The sequence below is a fragment of the Orbicella faveolata genome, unplaced genomic scaffold, assembly GCF_042242905.1.
Source record: "Orbicella faveolata isolate gen_17 unplaced genomic scaffold, um_ofav_v1 contig_12, whole genome shotgun sequence".
Classification (NCBI taxonomy): Eukaryota; Metazoa; Cnidaria; class Anthozoa; order Scleractinia; family Merulinidae; genus Orbicella; species Orbicella faveolata.
Genome location: NW_028301539.1, coordinates 5955001 through 5975000, shown reverse-complemented (window position 1 = coordinate 5975000; position 20000 = coordinate 5955001). Strand labels below are relative to the sequence as shown.

Below are 20000 nucleotides of genomic sequence, written 5' to 3'. Positions count from 1 at the left end.
GACGAACATTTTGTGCTGAAACTTTGAAAAAAGTTTTCTCAAATGAGAAAAAAATAGCTTCAAGAAAGATCTTCCGGCACTTCCTCAGCGCGAATTTTTTCATGTTTATATTATTAATAAGTAATCATACGGTTTTTCTCGTTCAATCTGGAGTTAATTTGCAATTGTGAGTTTTTCAAAAAGCTGAAATTACACTCGCCGAAGCGGCTCGTGCAATTTCAGCTTTTTGAAAAACTCTCGTGCAAATTAATTCCAAATTGAACTCGAAACCGTATGATTACCTATACAAATTAGCTACGAGTCTCCGGGATGTTCTAACTTTTACAGCGCTTAAGATAGCTGGTTGGTGAAAGTTTGGATAATGCTCTCCACTGGATAAATCACTATGTATTTAGTGCTGGGATGGCAAAGTTTGTGTCGTCAATCTTTCTCCAGTGATTTACCCGTTGGATGGCGTTATCCACACTCAGAAAGGGTGCCGTTTAGGCATTATGCAATATATTCAGCCTTCTGTCCAGGAAGTAGCAAATGTTTATCATGCCAGATCGGATGAGAATTTTGCAAACAATCTGTAGTGGAAATGCTATACACGGTTTCCTTAGCAATCGATTTGATGGGTGTTACTAAACTTTTTGAATAAAATGAAACTTGTCAACACTATATTTCTTCAGTCAAATGACGTGTCTTCTCCATATAGTCACGATCCTCCGTCAATCGTTCTACGTCACCACGTCAAAATTAACATAATCCTTGTCATCATAAACTTCCAAATTCACATATGTCTGCAAATCAAAGAATAGATAGATAAAGAGATTAGACCTTCGACCTTTATGTGTCTCTGCTGGTCAGTGTAACGGTTAAGGGAGTCAATGTTGCGAATTGTATTCAGTGAATTGTAGGCTCAAACTCCAAATAAACGAACTATTTAATGAACCAGTCACGTAATCCGGAAAATACAATAAACGACTAATCACAATGGCTAAAAACGGTGAAGAAGCTAGACTCAAAACTCCAAAAACAGCGACAAGGCTGGACTAAAATCTAAAACACGGCAAGAAAATACAACAAAGATGAAAATCTGCAAAATTACGACAGCGAAGTTCAAATGTACGCGCGAGCATATTCTGAGCCACGATTGGCTAGTTAAAATCACCTGAAGTTACGCGCGCGGACAAGAACTCGTACTAAGGCGAGAGGGGTGAGTTCAGAGTTCATAAAGCTCAAAACAGTCAACAGAAGTGATGATACAATTGTATCGTTCTTCTCTGACTGCCAATGCTTCATTCTGGGCCGAAATTCGTCAGTTATTTCAAACTGTTTCGGATAGAGTGGTCGAATTTTTGTTCCTGATTCAGGCCGAAGCTTCTTATTTGTTTAACACCTAACATTGATGCGCAAATGGGCAAGCAATCGTTGTTTTTGACAGGCCGCGTTAAGACTAAAGTACGTTGTTAGTGATTTGGTAGCAACATGTCACCTCAGGCCCAGTGAAAATTGGCCGCAAACATCTAGCTCGACTTTGTGTTGGTAGATATGCTTCATATTTATCCCCTCCTCTCTTACCCCCCAAAAGGAAAGGTTTCTAGACACTGTGGATAAAAGCCACACAAATTGCTCAATAAGACAACAGCTTTAACAGTGAGTGTCCATTTCTGCTGTGTGTGCTACACTGACACATGTTAAAGAACTTTACAAACCTTGTGGTCGTCCAGAAGTCTTCTGACCGCAGAGCAAAGCCATCGGAACGTTGGTCTCTTCTGAGGTTTTTCTTCCCAAGAATCGGTCATGATGGAGCACCTGTAAAGCAGTTATGTATACACGTTATTTGCCGGCCGGGAGGTCCATATTGGGAAAAACTGCGCCTAAGGGCATGGCTTTTACCAATACGGGCCGAGCAAGGCCGGCAAATAACGTGTCTATTTTCTCTCTACGGTATTGCTTTGAAAGCAACTTTTGTGTTCAATTTTAATTAAAACCGTTGAGTTCAAATCTGGCGTACGCCTGCGTTTGACATTCGGGCAAAAAAGCCGGTAGCGTTTGCAGAGATTGTAGGGCTGATTTTAAATAAAAGTGACACAGTGTGGGGAAAAAGTACGTTTAAAAAGGTTAGTTTTCGGCCGAAAATGTCGCTTATGTGAGAAAAATAGATGCTAATGAAAAAGAAACGCACGGCTTGAAAAATCGAAAATGGCTTTATTTGCTGCTTTCTTTGACTCTTTGTAGATTTTTTACATTATAGGCTGTTTTATGGTGTAACAAAAAACTCGAAACGTTGCCAAACTTGGGAATTTCGGAGTGGTCCGTAACCAGGGTCCGGATAGGATAATCAGGACCGCTGGAGCGCGCGCGATTAACCAATCAGATTCAAGGATTTTGGACCCGGACCGCTGTGAAGCTGGAAGAAAAAATAAAGTGTATTATTACGACTGCATTGCCTTTCTCTCGTTCTCTTAAGAAGGATTTGCGACCTATTTCTGGGTTGATTTCGAAAGCGTACTGAAACAATTTTAGATGGATTTGGAAATCTCAGACTAATGGTTTTAGAGCCAACCGCATTTGGACAGAAAACACTGAGGATGAAGATGGAGTAGAATGTGCATGGTAACACTCGAACACGCTGGTTTGCAGTTTTCATTTCATTTTTCCTGGTTTTCCCATAATTATAGTTCAGTCAGTGAGACGAAACGACCCTCGTTCCTAAAACGAACTTTGACAGTGAGTGTTTAACACTGTCAGTATCAGCATTATCGCATTTCGTTTCTTTTCTTTTCTTTTGGTCCGTTTTGCATTTTTACTGATTCTTTTTCTTAAAGATTTACCACTTGTCCAATTTGTTACTGAAATTCCTCTTTGCTATTTTGTATTTACTATCTGTATTAATTTTACTGTTTTGTAATGAATAAGTTTGCGATAAAAACTGAACTAAAATCCACAATAAAAATGATTTAAAAAGAGCTACTGTTCTTCAATGTTAACTAAAAAAAAATTTTTTTATCTAAAAACTTTAACTTTATCAGTTGTTTGATCAAAAGAACCAAATTTAAGGTATAACAATTACACTTCTTTCGTATAATTTTTGGTTCTTATAGCAAACATTTGTTCCAATCAGCCACGTTTTCTCTCCCGTCTATTTTGCGGCTTCCTCTTCATCCATGCCCTTGTTGTGACGTTGTGAATTCATAGCCTTGATACTCTTTTTCATTTTATTTCGATGTCCAGCCAACTTAATTCCTATTTCGTTTAAATCCCCTTCATTCAGCTGAGCGACCTTGTTGAGGGTGTTGACGCCATTAGCTTGGAATGTTTCCAAATACTTCTCCATGTTGATGTATTTTAGCCAGTCGTCCACGGACTGAAATTCTGGTAAATTGACCTCGATAGATCTGAAAGTAATAAAAACAGGTAAAATTATAAAGAAACGACTTGACTGGGCGTCGTCGTTGTTTTATTGTTGTTATTGTGTCCTTGTCGTTATAATGGCTTTGATAGTGACTGACTAGCCTGCGAACGCAGACGTATTTCCGGCTGTCGCTTGTCTCCGCCGAAAATAGGGTCCGCGAACTCGAGCCAGGAAACGATTTCTGTGAGGTAATGACTTTTGTTTCTCTTTGGCCAATCAGATTCCATGATAGAATGAAACTCGAGTGCTCCTCGCGCAGTAGTTCTGGGGCTACTTGAGCTAAACTGTGATTGGCTTAAAATTCCTGCGTCACAGAAACCGTTTCCTGGCTCGGGTTCGCAGACGTTATTTTCGGCGCAGACAAGCGACAGCCGGAAATACATCTGCGTTCGCAGGCTAGTGACTGACATGTAATACCAGGCACTGTTATTGTAACAAGAACGAATCTAATAGTGACATTTAGCACCAAGGTTTTCAGCGGAAATCTCAAACGGCAAACCGCTAGAAGTCACTTGACTAAGCGCTGCGGTCACGTTTGGAGTTCTCTACGCGGATTTTCGACGCCGAGAAGTGGGTTTGCACGTAAGTGATTTACCTGAATATTTTTTTTTATCCTGAATTTCTGTTTATACCACGTCGTCAGTAAGAAATTTAGTAAACCAGTAGTACATGCTTAGATATAATTTTTAGCCAATGAGTGAAAACAGGGCTTTCTGTTGGCATTTGAAAATCAAACACTGCTGTTGTCTGGAAATTGAACATGGCGGCATCTTCAAGTGAAATTATTCTTTATGTTTTTGTAACTAAACAGATAGAAGTCACAAACGTCTAACGCCAAACCGGCGCCTAACCCGAAACTGCCGTTTGCTGTTTGCCGTTTACATGGAAACCTTGGCATGGTGTTAAATGTCTCTAATATTTCCAGAACCACCCTAGGTTTAGTTTAACCGACTCAAATTGAGATCAGTGCAGTGTAAATAGTTATCAAAGGAGATTTTCTAAGGGTTTTAGAAATGCGACCTCTCTTCCAGTACGCAAGGAAAACAGTGACGAGAACAGTGAAGTGTTTTATAGTATAAATTTGGTGATTACTGTATTTTTATGTCTTTCTTTATTCATTTATTTTTTAATGCATTATGGCCAAGGTTGAAGTTAAAAGTTAAGTCTTCGTCATGGCAGTGGCCGATCAGGCGGGAGTTTATTCCGGTTTCTGATGCACCACTACTCCCCCAAGGATGGAATGCGAGTCCATCACAGGGCCACCTCCAGTATTAAATTCATATATTCATATTAAATAGTACTTACGTATCTGGGAGAGACGATGAGAAATAATCCTTTAGAAGTTCTGGGGATCGAATTAGTTCATCAAAGCGACTAACGATCTCAGAAAACGTGGGTCGTTTACTTTTGTCTTTCCCCCAGCAATCCAACATTAAGGAATACAGAACTTTCGGGCAGCCCTTGCGATAGGAAATAACCAAGCAAATTAATTAGTTAATTCACAGACCGGAATTGAAGTACATAAAAGTAGTTATACAAAAACTTACAAGAAATCATCAGTCCAAAATCTGATATAATTGGACACATAAAGTAGAGATACATAGGCCATTGGAAAAAAACCTCTTTTTTTGTGGTGGATTTTCGTTAATTTGTGGTGGATTACATCGACGTCGATAACGTCAGGATCGAGGTGTGGCTCATGAATAAAATAAGCTAAATTTGTACAACAAATTATCCAGGGACACTTTTAAGGATAGATTGCCTGGTGTAACTCATCCAAATCAGCAGTCCTTAGATTTTTGCTTTCAGTTATTTCTACATTGGCAGCAAACATGTAGTCCTTTTACAACCAAAAAAAAACAAAAACGATAACTTCAACACTAGCAGCACTTCATATGCGATATGTAAAATTTAAAATTTTAGAAATAGCAAAGAAAGCGTAAAACAGTGGAGGTACAGTCGTGCCCTTTCTACACGTCCCTGACTAACTTCAGCGTTTACACACCCATGAAATGTTAAAAATTGCAAAACAAACGTTAACCAATTTTTCGCACCTGAGGAGACTGCAATCTGTATCCAAATTGTACTCTGTTGATAACCTGTTTAAAAAACACGATAAACGAGTTAAAGAAGCTACGCATCTTGGAAGGTATAGCCTAAAATTCTCACGTTCGTCGTTTGCAATCCGTGGTAATCCTTAACCATCCTTGTTCCTCGAGCTGTATTGTTAATTATTATTATCTCTTTGATGTTTTGTATCTTAGTAAACTACTATATTTTCAGGTTCCCTTCAATTTAAAAGTACTTTTGTACCTGGCCAAAATAACTCAAAATGCCGTGACTGAGTTCCTTTCAAAGACTTCAAAGCGCTATTTATGGTTTTAAATAGTCTGTCCTTATTGATTACTAACTACTTACTAACCGAGAATGAGGTTTTTACGGGAAAATCTCAGACCGAGACCTTGCCGTATTAACCGAGCGACCGGCAAGGTTTGAGATTTTCCGAGGTTTGAGATCTTCTCGTAAAGACTGAACGATCGAGGTTAATGGGTAGTTTATTATACGGCTTTTTGCTTGGTTCAGTTTTTGCAGACCCGTAATCGGCCCGTTGGCATTACGGGAGAATAATGCCTTAGTATTAGCCAATCAGAGCGTGTTATATCGGCTAGAAACGTAAGTCATATAATAAATTTCTGTAATGACCATAGACTTCATAAACACACAGCACCTTGTTCCAGAGAAACCAAGATAAGAGACATTATTTCAAGTTAAAGCTGTGACGTTTGTACTGTCGTGAAATGTAATAATGTCGTGAATTGTAACACCTGTCGTGAATTGTAATTACACTTGTCGTGTATTGTAATACCTGTCGTGAAATGTAATAACAAGTGTCGTGAATTGTAATAAAGCACCTGTCGTAAATTGTAATAACATGCTGTCGTGAAGTGTAATAATCCGAGCTGTCGTAATTTGTAACAACACCCTGTCGTATTTTGTAATAGGTCGTGAACCTGAGAACGAGCAGTTTTTCGAAAAGCGCGTTTAGTCTTTTCAACAAATAACGGTTAAAATTGATGACGGTGGTGATGGTGATGATGACAGTGAGGATGAGGATGATGAGGATGATGGTTTTATGAGAATTGCAATGCTGTTTATCGATACTGTTATGCATTCAATAAAGAAATGTAAACTGCGATTGGAAAATGGTCTTATGTGACCAGCAAGTTTAAAGAAAATACTTGGTTCACGCAGATTAGTTACTCTGAAGATGATCAATCGGTCGAAAACGTTTGGCAATAATTTTTAACAGCTTTCGACCTAGTACAGTTTTTTTGATGACGTAATGAAATAAAAGAAGTAATGAACGAAAAGAAATAAAATGAAAAGACAAAAAGGGGACAAACAGAAAACTTAGTGAACTTAACAACGAGTGACTACGAATAACCACTAGTGACCACGAATGACCACGAGTAGGAATTCATCGATATCTTTTGATGACATTGTAATGACCTCATTAAATTGTCCTGGGGGGGGGGGGGGGGGAGGGCTGCAGCAACCCAAGCCCCTCCGGGTCGTACAACTATGATCATGAGTTAGTCACTCAGCTAGAGAGTCCGTCAACCAGTCAGTCAGTCAGTCAGTGAACCAGTCATCAGTCACTCACTCAGCTAGAGGGTCAGTCAACCAGTCAGCCAGCCAGTCAGACAATGAGACGGTCGCCGGGCCAATCAGCCAGCCATTCCGTCAGCTATTTAGTCAGACAGTTAGTCACTCAGGGATTCAGTCATTTAACAAGTTAGTGAGTGAATGAGTTTGTAATTGAGTCAATGAGCCTGGGTGACAAGAATTTCCTCCACGACGCTATCTCCTCGTTTCAAGAATTTGTTGCAGCGAGGTTACACATCACTTACATCGTAGTTGTTCCATTCTCCGTAAGGTCTATCACAGAAAGTCATGATCTCCCAGAGCAAAACGCCAAAACTCCACACGTCACTAGCAGAGCTGAACGTTCGATGTTTAAGCGCCTCGGGTGCGGTCCAACGAACTGGAATTTTACCTCCCTTTGGGGTAATCAAAAGAAACACGATTTAATGTTAAGATACGAAATACAGTATTTACTAAGGAAAAGGAGCGTGCGAGAAAAACAACTTATCACCGACGAAAGCAAGAAACAGTTACTGTTCGGGTTTTAGAAAGGCTTATACAAGTCAATCCCGCAGAAACGCAGTTTAAAGGTCATTACTCTTGACGGAGTCAGGCATTATACTGTTAGGTAGTTGTCTCATGTTCTTATGTGCGTGATTTATTCAACAGAAAATGTGGAAAGCTTCTTTTAAACTATTAACGTGACCTCGACGAAGAAGCTTGATGATTTCATTAACACCCCCCTGTTTCCTTTTTTTCTTTTTTTCTTTTTAGGCAGTTGATGTAGGGTCTTCTCGAGCTTTTCCACTGCTTTACAACAATCCAATACAGATATTACTATAATAATTACAAGAAAATAAATGGAAGATCATATATCTCAACTGCGGAGAAAGATTATGGTGAACGCGTGATTGACAATAGGAGTTATAAATATGCACACAACTTGAACCGTTGTGAAATCATAGCCTGAAAAACATTCAGGCTTGAACGGGATTCGAACCATGACCTCTGCAATACCGCTACAGTGCTCTACCAACTGAACTATCTAGCCAACTTGGTTTCGCGGTTTTGATCGAAAAACTTGAGCATGTACCTGAGTCTCGTAATCCAGTGGCTCTTCATCGTCTTTAGCATGTAACTCTCTTGAAAGACCAAAATCAGACACCTTGCACAGCATGTTTTCACCAACAAGAACATTACGAGCTGCGAGATCCTAAACCACAAGAAACATTTAAAACAGTTTAGTGAGTTTAATTGATAAATTAGGCTTAGATTAAACTTTGACTAAGGGATATCAACATTGATTTGCCCAACTATGTCATCATGCTATGAACATGATACGACAATTGCGCTCCGCCCCACCGCCTGTTAATTTGGTTTTCTGATGTGCGCAATACAGACTTAACCTTTTATCAAGTATTAAAACAATCCAGTCTGCCTTGGAGACTCACGAAATCCTTCAAGGCACTCAGATAATGAGTGCAACTTTTTCGTGATGTAAAAATGGTGATAATATTGAAAGAGGCTCCCTGACTATTTTACATCTGCGTTGGTTCAAACGGCCCATCAGGCAGTTTATCCCAGTTTCCGTAGCATGTAGCGACTAGGAGTATTTCTACTATCCCCTGGGGTGTAAGTCCTCTAGGGATGTTGGTCCATTGCAGGGCTACCCCCAACATCAAATTAACCGGTACCCATTTACACACTTGTGTGCAGAGAGGCACTGTGAGAGTAAACTGTCTTGCGCAAGAACACATCGCAATGACCTCGGCCAGGACTGGAACCAGGAACGCTCGATCAAACACAAGCGCGCTTACCATTGGGCCACCGCACCGCCCATTCCACGGGTACTAGCAATTTAGCTAAGTCGATCGCAGAACTGATAGTTATTAGTACACTATCTTTACCATGTATATACTTACCCGATGAATAAAGTTCATATCGGAAAGATACACCATTCCACAGGCCACACCCCTAGCCATTCCTATCAACTGAAGGCTCGTCAACTGTCCTTTACGTTTCTACAAAGAAGAAATTCGACTTTTCTATTAGTTCATTTATTAGTCACTTTGAGGTCTTTCAGAGGAGAAGTAAGTCTAATCTTATTTACTTCTTTTTAACTGTTTAAAGTTCCATCTCACCCAAACAAAGAGGATTGGACTTCCCCGGAATTTATGTGATGCAACAAAAACACCCAGCAAAAACACAAACATGAGAAAGATCTTCAGTAAATGTACCTGTAAAAAGTGATCTAATGAACCACTCTCCAGGAATTCTGTGAGAATCATCATCGGCCTGCCTACAAATGCAAATTGATTATAAACTGATTAAATAAATAAATAAATAATAAAGTTAATCAAGAGAAGATCAAGGTATGATCTCTTAAAGTGATTTGATTTATTTCTCGATTGTTTAAAAGTTTGATTGATTTATCCATTGATTGGTTGACTGGCCGCTTGATTGGTTGGTTGGTTGACTGATTGATTGATTGATTGATTGATTGATTGATTGACTGAATGATTGACTGACTGACTGACTGACTGATCAATCGATCAATCAAATGATTCACTGATTGATTGATTGATTGATTGAATGAATGACTGATTGATGGACTGACGGACAGACGGATTGACTTAACCTATTTTTTGACTTGCGGATTGGGCCTTAGAAGAAGCTAAAGAGGACAGGATAGCCTGTAGGCAGAGAGACTGCAGCCAAGTTCTTAACTTGGAGAACGGACGAACGATGATGATTCATCTGGAACATTTTGACATGCATAACAGAAGAAGAGAGGGTGGGGTGGGAAATTGCAGCAGGTTTCATTTTCCTTGAATTATAAGAACATACAGGTGATACATAGTTGATACATACTATGAACCTAGTAAATGGCCCAACTCGCCATGACTCTTTATAGCTCACCGCTTAGAGCACCCGGTCGGCATCTGGCAGGTCATCATTTGGAATTGATGTTGGGACTTAGATTCTTGCGTTGTTTCACGCTCCAGATGTTTTAAAAATTTACATCTTTCTCTCTATATATACCACTTACTTTGTGTAACAACTCCTACGAGTCCGATAACATTTGGATGATCAAACTGACACATGATGGATGCTTCTGACAAGAAGTCCTTTTGGTTTTTCTCGCTGGAACCGGGCTGGAATGAAAGAGAAGACCAGTGTTGTAACATCAGTTTTAACTTATATTGTTCTTAACATATATTCTTACGGGCCTTGTTTCGAGTACAGGAATAATCTTTTGCACTTTAGCTGTTTGAGTGTTAAAACTCAGCTTTTAGTTTTGCTACAAAATTCTACCAAAGGATAAGAGCAGCAAACGTAAAGAGATCAACTTACCCTCAAGACTTTGACAGCGACAATCTTCTTACCTTCTCGAGTCTTAAGTATGCCTTTGTACACGTCTGCAAACTCTCCTGAGATACCAAACATGAGGATAAGCAATCGAAACAGGGACGGGCAAAATAACTGAAATACCTGGCTATGGCTCGAACCCGGACAGCGCAATCCGGAGACTAGCGCACTAACCATGAGGCCATCACGCCTCCTTCGCCATTATGTGGACGACCCAGTAATGGCTTACAGTGTATAACAACTCAGCCAATCAGGCTGCAGCATTTGCATTAGTGTACTAGTAAAATAGGCCAATTTCGATAAATTAGAATTCTAACTTGGCTTGGAGGCTTGGCGGAATAAAACAAAGCAAATCACATCGAAGTCGAGGAATGAATAATTTAAAATTTATTTTGTTTTATTTCCTCATGCCTCGGATCCAAGTTAGCATTTTATTATATCGAAATTGGCCTATTGTATTAAGGAGTAATATCTACCTTGTCCAATCATTCCCTCTAGTTTAGTGTCACTTCTGTCGAGTTCATTCGTAAACTTCGATATCAGTTCCATTAGATCCAGATAGTTTCCAGGGTCGATATACTGGTTTCGCTGATCCATGGGATTCATAGTTTGTAATTCACTTCCTTTAAACAAAACATTGCAGGCAATACTGACTTTTACTAAGAGTTACAACACTTGCATTCAATTTCGTCGACAAAGCTCATCTGCTAAATATTGTTATCCCGAGCGAATGTGTTCGGAGTGGAAGGAAATTAATTAATGTAACTTAACTGGAGAAAGCTTCCAGAAAGTCTTCTTATTTTCCTTAATGGCAACATCTCGTTTTATACAGTGAGGCAAATTTATACATTAATAGTTGATTCTTTAGCACCTAACACGGGTTAACCGGAACAGACGTTTCAATTGCGTTATATAAAATATGGACGTTTTTGAACCTACCTATTTCAATGCTTTTCATATAGGCTCTCTCTATACTCTTTCGCCCTTTCCTAGTAGTACACACATTGAAGCATTAAGTTGATATATAGAGATAAGTTAGTCTCGTTTATTTGATAAGCAACCTTAATTGATTGGTGGTTAGAGAGGTAGGTTGGTTGGTTAAGGTAGATAAGTGGGTGGGTGGGTAGGTAAGTACGCAGGTTGGTAGGTAAGTTGGTTGGTTAAGGTAGATGAGTGAGTGCGTAGGTAGGTAGACAAGTAGGTAAGGTAGGTAGGTAAGTAAGTGGGTAGGAGGGTAGATACGTTAGGTAGATACGTTTCATCTACGTAGATACGTTAGGTAATTAGATAGGTAAGTAGATAGGTAGATTGATGTACGAGGGAAGGTAGACCAGTAGATGTCTCGACCTGAACTTTAACAAATCAATTTAATGACTAGAACAAATCCACAAGGTACTTAGTTAAGAGACCCACCTTCTGCGGAGAATAATAATGGCAACAAGTATTATTAAAAGAATTAACGCCAGTCCTCCGAATCCAGCACTGAATGCAATTATCTTAAACGCCTTCGATCCATCTGTGGTAATATAACAGCCAGAAATGTTGAAGTATTAATCACTGGTCATCAATCGTGCGATAAAAGGTATATCAACCCTAATCAGCCAATAAGTCAAGCTGAAGTCAAAGTCCATGTCAGAATCAATGGCAATCTTTAATAAAGCTTTCTTACTTTGAAGTGCGATATCCATGGCATTTCTAAGAGTTTTTACTTTAGGTGATTTGTTTTTGTTCTAGTTTCAACAAGACTAGAGGGGAAAATGATAAACGTGAAATCGTTTACAAGAAAGAGCAGGAATAATTATGTTAATCTTAACTTGATAATTATTTAATTTTTAACAAACCGGAACCAGTTCTAAGTGTAAAGGTCTCTGTCCCAGCAGGTCCTTTACCGATGTTGTTCACTGCAAATACCTGAGGAAAAAAAAAGACCAAAGTGCTTTAATTTAAAACTTTTGTGGTTTGTTTGTTTGACCGTTTTTGTTTGCCTGCTTGCCTGCTTGCTTTTCTTAGCATAAAACTTCAAGATAGCATTGCTGGCGTGCCAAACTGCTTACCCAAACTACGAATTCAAATTTTACCTACCTGGAATTCATAAGTTTTTCTCGCCATTAGATTTTCAAACTGCAATTTAGTTTCCTGTGTAGTTCTTGACTCGTTATCTGAAGAATCATCCTCTCTTGCGTATGTCACGTGATAATCTTTAATGACGCCATTCTTTTCTTCTAAAATCCATGACAAAATAACGGCATCTTCCGGTTGTGCAACCGATACTTCGGGTTTTCCAGGAACTATAATGTGTAAAATAAACCAATCAAGAACATCAAGTTCCAAGCGTGACCTCTTAAACCTTGGCCACAGCAAATTATAGCTGCACGCCACACAAAATTTTTTTGCTTCCGATTGGTCGAGAGCGTACAATTATCGCAAAATCGTACAGTCGTAAGCTATATACAGAAAGAGCTTTTTTAAAAGTTTCTATGGTGACCAAGCGCACCGTATTTTCTAAATTTAAATCCCGATCACGAATAAACGCCGATTTAAAATATGCGTGTGTCCAGGCACTAGCATTTATTTGGAGAAGGCCTTGTGGAAATAATTTTCGTTAATTAACAACCCTCACAGGGAAGGTAGATAAAGTCTGAATACGAACCAAGTGGCCCATCAGGCCGGTGCTTATCTCGGGGTTCTGTAGCACGAAGCGACAAAGACTATTTCTAATCCCCCCTTGATGGGATGCTAGTCCATCGCAGGATTACCCCCCAGCATTTAATTCGCCGCTACCCTTTTGTACACCTGGGTAGAGAGAGGCACTGTGAGAGTAAAGTGTCTTGCCCAAGAACACAACACAGTGTCCCTGGTCAGGGCTCGAACCCCAACCGCTCGATCCTAAGACGAGCGCACTAACCACGACGCCACCGCACCTCCCACTAACAGTCCTTCACGATGATTCTGTAATGTTGAATTCAGTTGGTGCTGTGGTAGATATTGAACCCTGAGAAACGTTTGGGTTGAACCAAAGCAAATCAAATTAATAGCAATCATCTGTGTTAGATGATTTACAGAGGAGATGAATACTATCTTACAGCGTATTGTAAATTTTCCACAAACTCAAAAACTCACTTGATCCGTTAGTCCTTACGGTGATTGCTGCAAAGTCTCCTTCAACTCCATGTCTTCGTTTCGCCACGTCACTCACTCTGTTTTTAGCGTAGATTTTAAAAGTATAATTTACAAATGAAGAAAGGTTCGTTACCATCACATAGGTCACATTTAAAACGTCCTTATACGGTAAGTTTCCACACTCTTCATCGACACACTCGTTGTCGTCTGCATCCTCGCATGGCCTAGAACAATCGACGTCATAGTACACAAGTGTCCGGTTACCAGTCATTGCAGGCGGAAGCCATCTTAACTCCACTGCACTGTGGTTGATGAATGCAACGCTAATGCTTCTCGGGACGGTTGGAAGAACTAAAAGCAGCAAAAATCAACCTTTTTATTAGCTAGTATTTCAGGATACTAGCAAGTAAGGAAACAAGGCATCCTAAAATTAACACTCGAAAGAGCCGTGATGCTTAAATACACCTAAATTCCAAATTATGGACAATCCCAGATGCATTCTGAAGATTGGAAGGTAATAACTCTGACGAAATTTAAACATTCATGTTGAAAGTAAAGGCACAATTAATGCGTGAATTGATGCTAAAATTGTGATGAGCTCTAGATTTCTGACTGAGATCTGAGTCCATTCAAAAGGTATAACAAATTAATTTTGTAGCATTTCTCACCTGTGCAAATAAGGCCCGTCTGGTCATTGTATTTTCCATTTGGACAAGCTAAAACAAGAATGCACCAACTGAGATAAGAAGAGCAGAAAGGGAAATAATATCTACTATACAGCATTGCACTTGTTGACCTAGAAACCTTTCAGTGATTGCTACCATGCAGTTAAAAGTTGCACAGTGTTTTCACTGCATTTTCAATAGAGCGAAATTGTACACGCTGGTTTCTGTGGTTCTTCTCAAAAAGAGAGACTGAGCTCAATGATGGGGTTGCTTCAATATTCCTAAAAGGAAAGGGGAAACAAAAAAGCCATCCACGACAATAAAAGGTAATGTATGTGACCGTAACAGTCAATCTCATGTACATTTTTAAGCTAATCGAGTTTAAATCGTAAATGCAGCAACATCACCTTCGCATATTCCTCCATTATTCTCCATATCCTCTTTACAAATACATCTTCCTTCAAGTTCGGTGGTGTTCCACTCGCCATTACTTTCACAGTGAACGTGCAAACTGCCAGGTACTTGAACAGCATCTTTGATACAGTTTCCTTTCACTCGAATGGTGTCAGAATCATTCGCTGGCGCTACAGTCCTTGGTAGTGACACCAAATTGCTTCTGAGTGTTTCATCAGGGCAAATGTTATAAGTGACTTTGACAGAGAACAGAGTACTACAGGCTCCATAATTATGGAATGCTAATATAGTATATTGTCCTTTAACAAGGACGTTTATTGTTTCGGAATTTCTCGAATTGATAGCCTGTTTAATTTCTGCCACTCTTTCATACGCGGTTGTGTCAATGAGAGGGTCTGGATAGTTAACTTGATCTGTAATTAACTGGTCTGACTGGTTTACGTACAAGTCAAAAACATTTACGCACGTAGGACAACTTGTGATTCGGTAAGTGACAGTGATATCGATCCTGTTTGCTTTTTTGACTGTGATTTGATCACTCAACAGCCATTTGTTTGACTGTTGCGAGTTACAAGCAGTATATCGTGCAGGGTTAGTCCGTCTATCCCACTGCAAAATAAAGAATTAGTGACAAATCAACCAACAATCAATGGGTCATTAAAACTCAAAATCAAATACTGGTTATGCTATTTGTCTTCCGGGGGGACTCCAATATAAAAAGGACGGGGGTGCTCGAAGGAAATTTTAAAAAGTCGCCACCAAGATCCTGTTTTGTGGATATGGCTTGGAGTTTTTTCACCTCTAAGTGGTACAAACTCTTACATGTAAGCAACACATTAACTGACACTGACTTCTTTCGGTTCCATTCCCTACAAAGTAGAATATAAAAGAAGAGATCGACACAACGTAGGATGATTTTTTTGAAGGTGGACTATATTTCGGCTGATCAGGCACAATGAGAATTTTGCATCGGAACGTGGTTTTTTTGTAGAATATTTTCGTAATACCGGAAATACGTAAAACTAATTGACAGTGTAAATTAACGATATGCATATGGTAAAATAAAATAATGAAAAAAGACAATAAAAGGAAACAATCAATATGTTTCTTCACGGATGTTCAGACCATCGGAATCAATTGTTCTGCCTTTTTCAATTAAAAAAGCTTCCTGGCCTTACGGATAGAGTCTCGGTTAAAAAATATTTTTTCGATGGGGATTACTTGCATGTCGTCAGCAGTGTGGAAAAAAGTACCACGAAAGCTCCTGCTTTTGAGGCTTAACAACCTAAGAGGTGTCAAACCTTCTTTTTTAACCCCTAAAATGAACGACGAGCACTCCCATCCTTTTTATATGGGAGTTTCCCCCCCCCCCCGGGATTTGTCTATGCAGTAAAACCCAAATACTGTGTTTCCAGTTTGTCTTACTGAACGGTAGCCTGTGTACATCCGCACCCTCCCCTCAAAAAAACCGAGGAGATTTTTTTGAGGGGAGGAGACGGATATACAAAGCTAACTGAACCGTCTATCGGATAGCTTGCGTAGCTTGGCGGTTTTTAAGCAATTTGCTCGCGCTCAAATTGCTTAAAAAATTGTTTAAACCGCCAACGTTATTCATCGGACGGTTAATAACTGAGCGCTCGTGGAACAGTGGGCGAGATGCTATTTGCCATGGTAAAGGACTGGCTTGAATTAAAGTTCGTCATCATGTTGAAGGTTAGCGTTTAAACTTACCCCTGATACTCCAGACGGCTTACTAATCCAAATCCAGTTGTGTTCGTCTGTGTTTTCTAGTATCAGTTGAACTGATGACGCTAATGCTACAAACGTCAAGGTGATCAAAACTGCGGTCCAAAACTTCTGCATGTTGATCAGTCACAACTTATAAATAAGAGGAAATATAAAATTTAGTTTGGCAGCTATTGCCACAAAATTGATATTTTCAATATGGCGCACGACTGACGAGGTTCGAAGAGCGAGATATATTCAGAACTACCGCGTTTACAGCTTTTATACAGTTTGTATATATTTACATTTTTATTTTTGAAAGATTAAATGCTTCGAATGTGAATAGAAGACGTGATAAACGTGTCTTCATCTTATTCTTCTCATTACTCCAACACATTCCCGGCCTCGGCGAGTCAAATTTCCCGGAGTAGCTGTCTGGAATAACAATAAAGATCAGAAATTGCAAATATATCTAAACTATTTCTGTCGACAATAGGCTCGCTCTCGGAAAACTGTTGGCTTCTCGAAACAGCTGATGTCCAAGGAAAAATATCTGAGCATATTTTCGCGCCAAATGGAGGTTACTGTGGTTATTATCCTTCAAATATTTTTTCGCAACAGGCAAATTGCGTTGTTCAATTTTTTTCTCTAAGCCCGCTTGTTTACAGGAAAGTTTTCACGGACGAGTACTAACCATACAGGTATTCTCCTGGGACGGGCACTCGTCTGTAAATAATTTGGTTGGGTAGACGCGGTTTGCGGGAAACAAAAGAATACAGACAAATGTATGGAAAATTAAAATAATCAACTAAGCGTTTTCTAGCCAAGCTACATCCTTCAAACTTGGTGAATACAATCTTCTACCTGGTATTTTAACGTTACGATTCACAAATTGTGTAAAGTTCAATTTTGGAAAAAGTTATTTGCCATCGGGTACCCATACCGTGAAACACTGTAATTTCTGCCAGCTTTCCCTATCCGTCAAGATGGCGTCGAAAACCGCGATAAGGCCTATTAGATCTGTAGTTTATTGTACCTTACATTTTGTAGCATTTAACGTATTGTACTATAAACTTAATTACTGATCCCGAAGGAAACAGCAAGATTTTGTCTTCCCGAGAATCTCGATGTTAGCTGTTGCCACGTGACCATAAATCAACCAATAAGAGTGCGCATTAGAATCACCCAAACCCCAGCTATTTAACAATTCAAGCTATTTCCGTCATGGTAAATTTACTGGCATAATGCAAGCTAAGTTTTCGCGGTGGAAATGAAAACAAAAGTGAAAAGTCGTTGCTGAATGTGTTAACTGACATACAGTGAAACCTGTATTTAGCGGAACCCTGGGTCCGCTCAAAACAGGTTCTAATATGTTTTACAATAATAGTTATAATATAACTAAAGCAAAGCGCGCTCTGATTGGTTAATTTAGCGTCTACTATTTGCCCATGGGTGTACGCTGCTGACGTGTGTGCTAACGTTTACAAAGCAAATCCTTTGACAGACATTGTTTCTAAAGTAATGGCCGACGTTCTTTTGCCAGAAATGCGAAACTGTCTTCACAGTTGTCTGAAGATGAAACTTTATCGAGTTACTGGTGCGCAGTCGGTTGTCATGAATTTTCGCGCGCTTGTTTTCTCTTGTCATGTAGGACTACACGAACATTTTTATGTGATGTAGCTCAATAAAAGGACTTCTGTTGTTCCAATGTCTCAATGTTATGTTATAAAACAAATGGTAAACGCCGTAGCGTGCACTATTGAGTTGTGGATGCACTTGGGAGGTTTGCTAAGCACTCAAGAAGCTAGAGTCGCACGAGGCGATAGCCTCGTGCGACTCTTACGCTTCTTTCGTGCTTTGCAACCTCCCGCGTGCATCCATAACTCAATAGTACACGCTATGGCGTTTACCATTTGTTAATTAATTCTTAACTCTCTTGTAACACAGTGTAACACACTGAAAGATAAAACACTGCTCAAAGGAGAATGTCTAGTCAGTCAATGTATTAATCTGAAATAATCACTTAGCTTAAAACGACATCGCTGAAAAATGTTAATTAGAGTCTTAGCTGGACCTTTAGAAGTAAAAAGTTCTTGAAGTGTCCGCTTATCGCAGGTTTTGTACAACAAAATGGTTTAATATTGGTGTCCACGTCCGCTTAACAGCGGTGTCCGCTGAATGCAGGTTTATTTTAAAGTAAATATGGGAGGAAAATTTTGGGACTTAAGCTGGTGACTACTCAATAGAGGGTTTCCGTTTAATATAGGGTCATTAATACAGGTTTTGCTGTATGAAGAATTGTCGCCGAAATTTAAGCTGAACTAAAATTCAAGTTATTTCCGCCATGATGAATTCAGTGATGTAATGCAAGCATCGTCGCCTAAACAAAAGTGAAAAGTCATTGCTGAATGTGGTAACTGTGTGATAGATGATGAATTGTCGCCGAATTTAAGCTGAACTGAAATCTCATTCCAGCCTTATATCAGCTCTATCAGCATCGCCAGGAAAGGAGCGAATATTTTAATAGACAAACATTTATGAAGAGCAAAACATATTTGCAAATTAAACAAACAAATTAACTCCACTTTAGCGCCATCGTTATACGGTATTAACATTCGTTCTGACGCGGGCATAAACGGACACTAAGCAATGATATCAGAACTCTGTTTCATGTTCCAGATTTATTTTAGGAACTGACTCTTTATGAGATCTCACAGCTTTACTCAAAGGGCAAAAGCCCTCCAAAGCTGAAATTGACTGAGCGGGCGATAACTTCCGCATGGCAACGAACAGTGTTGTGGCGCAGTATTTTCTCTTCTTGCACGGCATTAATTCATCGATCTACTGGTCAGCTACTGGCAGATGATCAGCTGGATGTGAGAAGGCACATCAGTTCCCATGCACTGAAAGTCTGATGGTATGTTTTGACGAAGATTACACTCGACTGAAAGCTATTACATTTCGCAAATGTCAACTGTTTAACTCAAGTTATCACTCACGGAATGCATGCATTTCGTTACAAGTTATATACTTACCAGTTCGTGATCGACAAACAATCTTGATTCATCGAAAGAATCTTTGAAAGAGTAGCCCAAGGTCAGACAACACGAACATAGGGTAGAGACTGCATTGCTTCTACGGTTGACCTGGTCTGCGCGAACTAAATAGAGATATGCAATAAGTATGTAGATATCAAATACTTATAATTTGACAATGAATGATGTCACTGTCAAAACTGAAAAGATCAGTTTACGTGACTACATAGTACCCACCAGTGTCGCGGTTTTAGTGTGGCTGGAAAAAGTCTTACAGTTTGAAAATGTGTCCTGACTCAGCCATAGTTTGGGAAAGCTTATAGCGGTGGACTGTGCAAAAGTTTTGCATGGCGTGACTCTGATCTGTGGGGCAAACAGTCAGCAGATATTGTCCTAAAACAAAGCTCTCTCAAAGATTTGCATGTTATTACGTTAATTAACGAAGGAGAACGAGCAAGGGTTCCCTGCTTTTCACTGGCTGAAAAGGCAAAAAGATGTTTGCTGTTGTAGTTTTCACAGTATTTTATACAGAGCGCGCAGCGGTCAAAAAAGCTGGTTAGAGTTTTGAACAACATGGCGTTGGAAAAGAGGTGTCACCTCCAGAACGTTGACTCTCTCAGAGTTTCG

General features: G+C 39.5%; 2 protein-coding genes across 2 annotated transcripts in view; both read right to left on the bottom strand.

Moving 5' to 3' along the window:
• LOC149116283 (angiopoietin-1 receptor-like) overlaps positions 1–2355 on the bottom strand; it is a gene marked incomplete at its 5' end in the record, with an annotated part of 2946 nt that extends 591 nt beyond the window's left edge. The window contains 3 exons of the mRNA XM_089283608.1: positions 1–782; positions 1698–1797; positions 2282–2355. The exon at positions 1–782 is cut by the window's left edge and continues 591 nt beyond it. Coding sequence (XP_089139734.1) covers positions 720–782; positions 1698–1797; positions 2282–2355 — 237 coding nt within the window. The remainder of the gene's footprint in view (positions 783–1697; positions 1798–2281) is intronic.
• A 718-nt stretch (positions 2356–3073) lies between these two features.
• Positions 3074–19682, bottom strand: LOC149116282 (ephrin type-B receptor 1-like). The gene is made up of 20 exons (XM_089283584.1): positions 19611–19682; positions 19374–19498; positions 16345–16491; positions 14607–15222; positions 14203–14250; positions 13535–13885; positions 12497–12702; positions 12256–12325; positions 11828–11930; positions 11354–11403; positions 10891–11037; positions 10400–10476; positions 10095–10200; positions 9283–9344; positions 8968–9066; positions 8139–8258; positions 7312–7461; positions 5455–5499; positions 4706–4860; positions 3074–3383 (listed from the first exon to the last, which is right to left on the bottom strand). Exons 3-20 carry the CDS (start codon positions 16474–16476, stop codon positions 3128–3130), a joined length of 2793 nt encoding a protein of 930 aa, XP_089139710.1. The 5' UTR covers positions 16477–16491; positions 19374–19498; positions 19611–19682; the 3' UTR covers positions 3074–3127.
• Positions 19683–20000: the final 318 nt, after the last annotated feature.